At 50.0% G+C, this 6,961-nt stretch overlaps 1 protein-coding gene across 2 annotated transcripts in view; it reads right to left on the bottom strand.

The window, feature by feature from the left end:
- P2RX5 (purinergic receptor P2X 5) overlaps window positions 1-3,913 on the bottom strand; it is a 15,977-nt gene extending 12,064 nt beyond the window's left edge. For both annotated transcript variants that reach the window (XM_009278182.2, XM_009278183.2), the window contains exons 1-2: window positions 3,709-3,913; window positions 1,166-1,316 (exon numbers count right to left, since the gene is read on the bottom strand). In XM_009278182.2, coding sequence (XP_009276457.1) covers window positions 1,166-1,316; window positions 3,709-3,845 — 288 coding nt within the window. In that variant the 5' untranslated portion in view covers window positions 3,846-3,913. The remainder of the gene's footprint in view (window positions 1-1,165; window positions 1,317-3,708) is intronic.
- Window positions 3,914-6,961: the final 3,048 nt, after the last annotated feature.

Genomic DNA, 6,961 nt, shown 5'->3' with positions numbered 1-6,961 from the left:
CCCCAGCCTGGATTGATACCGGGGGTTGCCCCGACCCAGGTGCAGGACCTTGCACTTGGCCTTGTTCAACCTCATGAGGTTCACACAGGCCCACTTCTCGAGCTTGTCCAGGTCCCTCTGGATGGCATCCCGTCCCTCTGGCGTGTGGACTGCACCACTCAGCTTGGTGTCATCTGCATGAGGGTGCGCTCGATCCCACTGTCTATGGCATTGATGAAGATATTGAACAGTACCGGTCCCAATACGGACCCCTGCGGGATGCCACTCGTCACCAACCTCCATCTGGACATGAGCCGTTGACCACTGCCCTCTGGATGTGTCTCAGAGCTTCCACACAGCTTGAACAAGAGGCACTGCAAGCACGCTGCCTGGCCTTCCTGCTGCACAGCACACGTCGGTCTGACACCAACAGCTTGCTGTGAGGCTCTGCATTAAAATTGGTGGAGACGCAGAGCACAGATCCACAGGTCTGAGTAAACATGGGCTGCAGCAGGAGGAAGGTGAAGCCTTATTCTTATGTACAGACAAGTAAATTGTTCAATTTACCGCTTTCTGCCCCCTGTCAGCACAGGAACCTCATTTTCCCCTCACACCTTTCCATGCACATGTGGTAGACACTAGCAGGGAAAGCACAAGCAGCCGCTGGCAAGCACAGCTGGGCAATTTCCAACCTGGTGCCGGGGCCACATCTGCTGCCAGCTTTTCCCCTTAAGCATCAGCTACGCATCTCACTTTTTCCAAGTCAAGGAAGCAGCAAGGCAGGTTTAGCCAGACACATTTCAAGCAACCCTCATCGCTCAAATTGCACCACATTTTCTTTCTATCTCCCACCCTCTCTGGGCTGCCCCGTGCACGCCTGCTCTAGCCCAGGAAAGGAGGCAAGCAGACACGTTGCTCAGCTGAGCAATCCCACCGAAGTCCACGGGACTTCTGCTTGCAAAGTTCAGCTTGCCAAGTATCATGGACCTTTGCAAGAGAGACAAGGCTGCTTTGATATTTGCTGGAAAGACCTAAGAGAAGGCACAGCATTGCTTTCTTGTAGCCCACCTCCTGCTTATTCATAGGAAAGACCGGGATACATCACTTAGCCTTTCCACCAGCAACCACACTGGAAGATGTCTTTCTAGCTGAACGGCAGAGACGATAGCAGCGGGGTGATGCCAACCTGCGGAGGGATGACGTAGTCTGCAACATCCCACAGCCTCTCCCCCAGCTCCGAGGTGTTGGTGAAGGCTACCCCTTTCAGCTTGGTGATGACAGAGCTCTGGAGGGATGTGTCTGTGTCCTGATAGCCTTTCTTGACAACAAACACCCACCTGCAAAGAACACAGCAGGCAGCAGCATTAGCAAGTGGGGTCAGGGAACAAGTTAGCCAGAGAATATTTACACCAAGGCCAAGAGAATATTTACACCAAGGCCAAACACCATTCGAGGGCAAATCAAAACATTCCAATGACACCAAACCCTCTGCAACTACTACTACAAATTTAGAAAAAACTCTTTGACACAAGCTGTGCTTGTCTCCAGCACTGGAGGAAGAGTCAGGACCAAGACCCCACACGCAGGGAAAGGTGTAATAACTGGTCATGGGGTAAAAAACCAAGCCCCCCACCTCCCTGTCCTGTGCTATGCTCAGCAACTTCAATGGAAACAGGGGAGGGCAGGGCTCTGCCTTCTTCAAGATGAAAAATGAAAGCTTTTGCAAGTTGCAGTGAAGAGTGTGGTTGGTTTCACAAATACATGACTCACTCCCATTTTAGCAGCCTGCCATTAGGCTACCAGTCCGGCAACAGACCATGGCTGGGGAGATGCAACTCCTGCAGGTGAGCTGAATATTACTAACAGAAACCTGTAGGGAATATTCTCAGCTGGATACAGGATCTTTTATAAGCCAGTGCGATGGTAACAACCTGACTGCACCCTGGCCTCTGTGCTGGGCTTCAGGCTTCTCTCTAGCACACCTGGAAGAGCTGCTGCCTTGCTAAGCAGTCCAGGGAAACGCTTTGCTTACTTCTCCCCACTGGAAGCAGCAACAGCTCCATATCATTGGGTGAAAATCTCTCTGGCTTAAATGAAATGCTTCCAGCTTCCCCACAATAGTGCCAAAGTCACCTGCCAAGACAACAAATCACCCAGACCCTTGAAGAAGCTAAGGGTGCCGGGGCAGGCTTTGGGGGAGGGATGCAGGCTGCATTTGCTGGCACAGTTCTCCTTTGCAGTGCACTGACCTGGCGTGCACTACTGCACGCAGAAAGGGAAAGCAGCCACCTCTGGGGCTGAGCAGCACTGACAAATGCTGCCCTTCACCTGCTACTTGTGACAAACCTGAATTATAACAATCCCCACCCCTGTGAAGCTTCCCACTTTCCTGCTTTTCCTAGAACACTCGTTTTCTCTCCCAGGAGGGCTCAAAAGCAGACCCTTACGTTTTCCGCAGCAAATCAGGGAGGAAATGGCAGCTACATGCAAGAAACGATCCAGAGGGGTTTGGTGATCACAAACCCCTGAGCCAGCCTCTGAACAGGTATGGGTATGTAACCAAGCAGTCAGACATCAGACTAACGCTAACCACCTCTGCGACAAGCTGTAAGCCACCAGCCACAAAGGAGTCACTGCAGGCACCGTCGGTGACGGTGCCAAAGGTTTGCGGAAGGCAATAGATGCCTAGGGAAGAAAATAGCCAGTACGGCCCAGACAGTCTCTGAACACTCATGGTCACTGGTCATGCTATATCCCTCTTGGATGGAGGATGTGTCCTCGGCTACGTTATCTACAGAATTCCTCCTTTAGCAGCTAATACATGCCAGACTGCTGAGACTTCATCTCTGACCTGCTAACTAAAGGAGGCTCTGGAACTGTACACCTTTCTATAAATAAACCTAGCATGTACAAATGACTCTGCTATATTTAATCAGTGAAAACACGAGGTGTGAGAAAGGCGAAGGGACTCAGAAGCACAGTGAGGGTAAAGACTTCTGAATCACATTCTGCAAAGCCTCAGAAACTCAGGAAGCAACGGCACAGGCATCACATAGGCTGGATAATTCCAGGTCTGAGCCTGCAAGCTGCAAGGAGTATTGCTGTGTTCGTTACATGTCAGCGTGACCAGCCTCTTGCAGAACTGGGCCTCTTCTGAGAGGTGCTCTAGCTATCTCCATGCCAACTCGCCCTGCTCCGAAATAAATGCAAGGCAGCTGACATTCATGCTGCCTCAACCTCCACAATCCTGGCTGCTGCAGCCCACTCCAGCAAAGAAATCTGCCACTTTGTGCTCGGTTCCCTCCCATTTAGATTTGAGCATGTCATGCAGCTGTGCAGACAAGCCAGGTTTGTCCCAAGGCTCAGCATCCGTGGCCATAAATGCTATTATTTCTAATGAGTCAGGTGTTAAGGTTTGGCACCATTCCCACCGAATACAGAAATAAAGGCATAAATAATGCAGTACAAAGCCATAGTGCCGTTTGATCTATTTTTAACCCAACATAAATCTGGAAGGTAGAGCTGAATCTAGCAATCCCTAGCAGGTGAAAAATCAGATATAATCTATTAGACATTACAAAATCCAGCTGTATAAACAAGCATAACTATCTGCATTAAAATCATAAGGCATAGCAAGCTGTCACTGTATGCAGAGTGACATTAATCTTCACCACAACACAGCAAGCAAACACAACCGCAGCAGTATGTGAAATGCAGGGTGATTCTTACCCCACCAGGTAAGCCAGGATGGAGAGCTGCACCACTCGATAGAGAACCCCCACCTTCTTGTTCTTCGCAATGACGTATTTCTCTGTTTTATAATCAAAAAGCGATAGAAATAAACCCTTCCAAGCCACCTGCCCCATGCTCCCAGTTCGCTCTGTACCGGTGGCTGGCGCAGGCAGCAGCGTTTGCAGCTCGCATTATCCACACGTGCTCTGCATGGAAACCTGACACACCAACCCCTTCAGAGCGAGAGGCTGATCTCCTCCCTCCCGTCAGCTGCTCGCCGGCAGCAGCTCTCGGGTCGGAAGCCGGCAGCTGCACTAACACAAGATCCTCCCTTAGCTGCTTTCCAGCTAATTCATCCTCTGGGGAAGTCCCCGCCTCAGTTTTGCCCCCAGACTTCATTCTCTCCCCCCCAGTCACAAAATGTTGATAATGAAACGTTATAGCATGAAGCCATGTTACAGCATTCAAGGCGACCCCCCCAGTCACAAAATGTTGATAATGAAATGTTATAGCATGAAGCCATGTTACAGCATCCAAGGCGACAAGGAGAGCTGTAGTCTCTCACTGTTACATGTTAAAGCCTTTCTTCAGCTTTTACATGATGGCAAAGCACCTGGCTAAAATTTTAATTTCTTGAGCATTTGCATGAGCAATGAGAACTTGGGTCCGTACCAGTTACCCAAAATACCTGCCTGGTTACTACATCTTCCCACCAAAAACACCCAACAACTTAAGAAACTAATAAATAAATTCTGCATGTGGTTGAGGGATCAATCACCATCACGTCTCACTAAAACGCACAGTGAGCGCTGAGCGAGGCACTAGGCACACAGAGATACAGAACGTACCGTCTGATGAAATACCAAAGGGAGAGGAATAGTTTAACCCTCACTGAGATTAGTTGTTTACTAGCCAGTAGTGCAGGAGATGACTCCCAGGCTAATGGAGGCATTTACACGTGCAAGGACATGAAATGACCATTACTTAGACCAAGAAGGGTGGACACTGTCTCCTGGCGAAGGAAGGAACAGAACGAGCTCTGAGGTGAAAGCAGCCTGGCTAAAAGAGCTAACGTACCCCACCGAGAGGAGGTCCAGCAGCAAGCTGGGATCCAGACTGGAGCGTGCCCTTTCTGGGGGGATTCCGTACCTGTGCACTGATGGGAGAATTCTCCCAGGGGGGTCTTCTGGGATGGGACTGCTCATAGGCTGAATCTACTAGAAAGAGTCTATCAGAGACATGAGGTGGTATATCAGGCATAAAGTGCAGGGTTTACTGCGTTCATGCATGAGCACCCAATTAGCTCATGGGGCTTTGTCAGGACCGGGAAGGCTCTTGAGATTACACAGTGCGCAACTGTGATACACGCTCGAACACAGGTCAAGAGAGCGGGTTACACTATGGAGGCAGCAGGCAGTGCAGCGAGGTGATCTGCTCCAGCACACACACCTCTGCCCTGTGCAACTCTCTTCCCAGGGAGAATCATTCTCAAGACCTCGGGTTTTATGAAAATTTTATCCTTCATCCTCCTTAAATTCCATGTAAAATTTAGACAGATGGATCAGATTTTTAATGAATATGTGACAAGGTTGCTCCAAATCACAAGAGAATCACAAACAGTGTAATAATGAACAAAACACTATCCTCAAAATGCCTCATTTTGTCCCTCATCCCGCAGCCATCCCTAGCGTTTCCTTCTGCAAAGCAAAGGAAACCTTTCTCCAGCAACCGCAAAACTAGAACAGAAATGTGCCCGTGGCCTCCTTTTAACCCGGCGGCTGCTGCGCTCCCCAGCTCCAGCCCCACAGCGGGCTATTGCTTCAGCACACGGCTCTTTCACGAGGGGCTCCTGGGGTGACAGGCAGGCTGTTGCCTGAGTGAGCCCCCGCTCCCGTGCACCCCCCGGTCGCTCCTCTGGCTCAGGGTTAGCCCCAGTCCTGCTCCCAAACTTTGCAGCCGCCCTTCAGCCTCAGCACAAGCAAAAGGCTGGTCTTGCTCACCTCTCCCACTCCCCACGTCCCCCTCCTTTCCCTATCTGCACACCCCACATGGGCAACCCCACTTCATCTCACAAAACATGTTGGCTGTTCCCCAAGCCCCTCCTGGAGACTTCTTTCTCACTCAAGCAGCTGCTACTCATGGTTTCCCTCTTCCTCAAACGGTATTTGGCCATTGTATCCACCCCTCCTTACCAGATGCCTACAGACCAGATTGTCACTAGTTCCAGTCTTAAAGATCCTCTGTGTGAAAGCCTGAAGCACAAATAAAAACTCTTAAAACATATAATAACCAAAGGAGACAAAACCCTCCAAGAAAACACACTTCTGCAGGGAGAAAGGAGACCACAGTGGTCCATGAGGCCAGAAATGAGTAAGGAAGAAAGATAGGCTCGGCCTATCTTCCCGCATCACTGCCTGGACCCCAGAGCCAAGCTGGGGCTGGGCACAGGGAGACTGACCCAGCTCCAGGAACCAGACCTGTATGGAGACAGGAGCATCCTAAAGGATCCACCACCTGATCTTCTGCCCAGTCTGCTCCTAGACGGGACACTTTGCAAGCACAAGCCGCTGGGTGACAGCCGAGCATCGTTTCTGATCATGGGTCTGGTCCCACAAGAACACCATCTGCTTGCCCCGGCCCTGCTGGAACTGCTCCAGGGACAGGACTAAACAGCGAGTATATCCCATGTCTCAGGACCGCCTCCACCATTGCTCCTGCTGCACTAAGAACACCCAAGTTCATGGATAAACGAAGTATCAGTGGAGACAAGTCAGCCCTTGGTGGTGTCTAGAGACGCCCCCCTCTCCATCCCCATCTTCCTTATCTGTCTGGGTGACTGCACAGGCTAAAATCAGACCAGGAAATTTGCTAGCAGTTAAACAGTGTGTTGCCTCCTGGCCTGGTTTTACTTAGTGGCACAGACGTAGGTCTGCTATGAGTTTTTGCAATTATTTTCCAGGTCAATTAACGTGAGAAAGGATTTACACAGGTTAGAAAAAAATGTTCCTTAAGAATGAGAAGTGTTCCTGTTACAGGTGTGACCTGAAGATGCGAACCAGGCTTGATCACTAAAAAAAAAAAGGATGTAAAACTGACACTTTTCTTGTTTTTTTAGAGCCATCAAGTAGAAGCACAGTTGCAATAGTGCAATAGTTGAATACTGCTCAGCACAGGCTAGATTTGTGCTGACATCAGTGGTGTTGGCAAGATCTTGCAGACATTGTTCTTAGCACCTCTAGTTTTCACAACC

The sequence above is a fragment of the Aptenodytes forsteri genome, unplaced genomic scaffold (assembly GCF_000699145.1).
Source record: "Aptenodytes forsteri isolate BGI_AS27 unplaced genomic scaffold, ASM69914v1 Scaffold66, whole genome shotgun sequence".
Classification (NCBI taxonomy): Eukaryota; Metazoa; Chordata; class Aves; order Sphenisciformes; family Spheniscidae; genus Aptenodytes; species Aptenodytes forsteri.
This window is presented reverse-complemented; position numbering and strand designations above follow the sequence as displayed.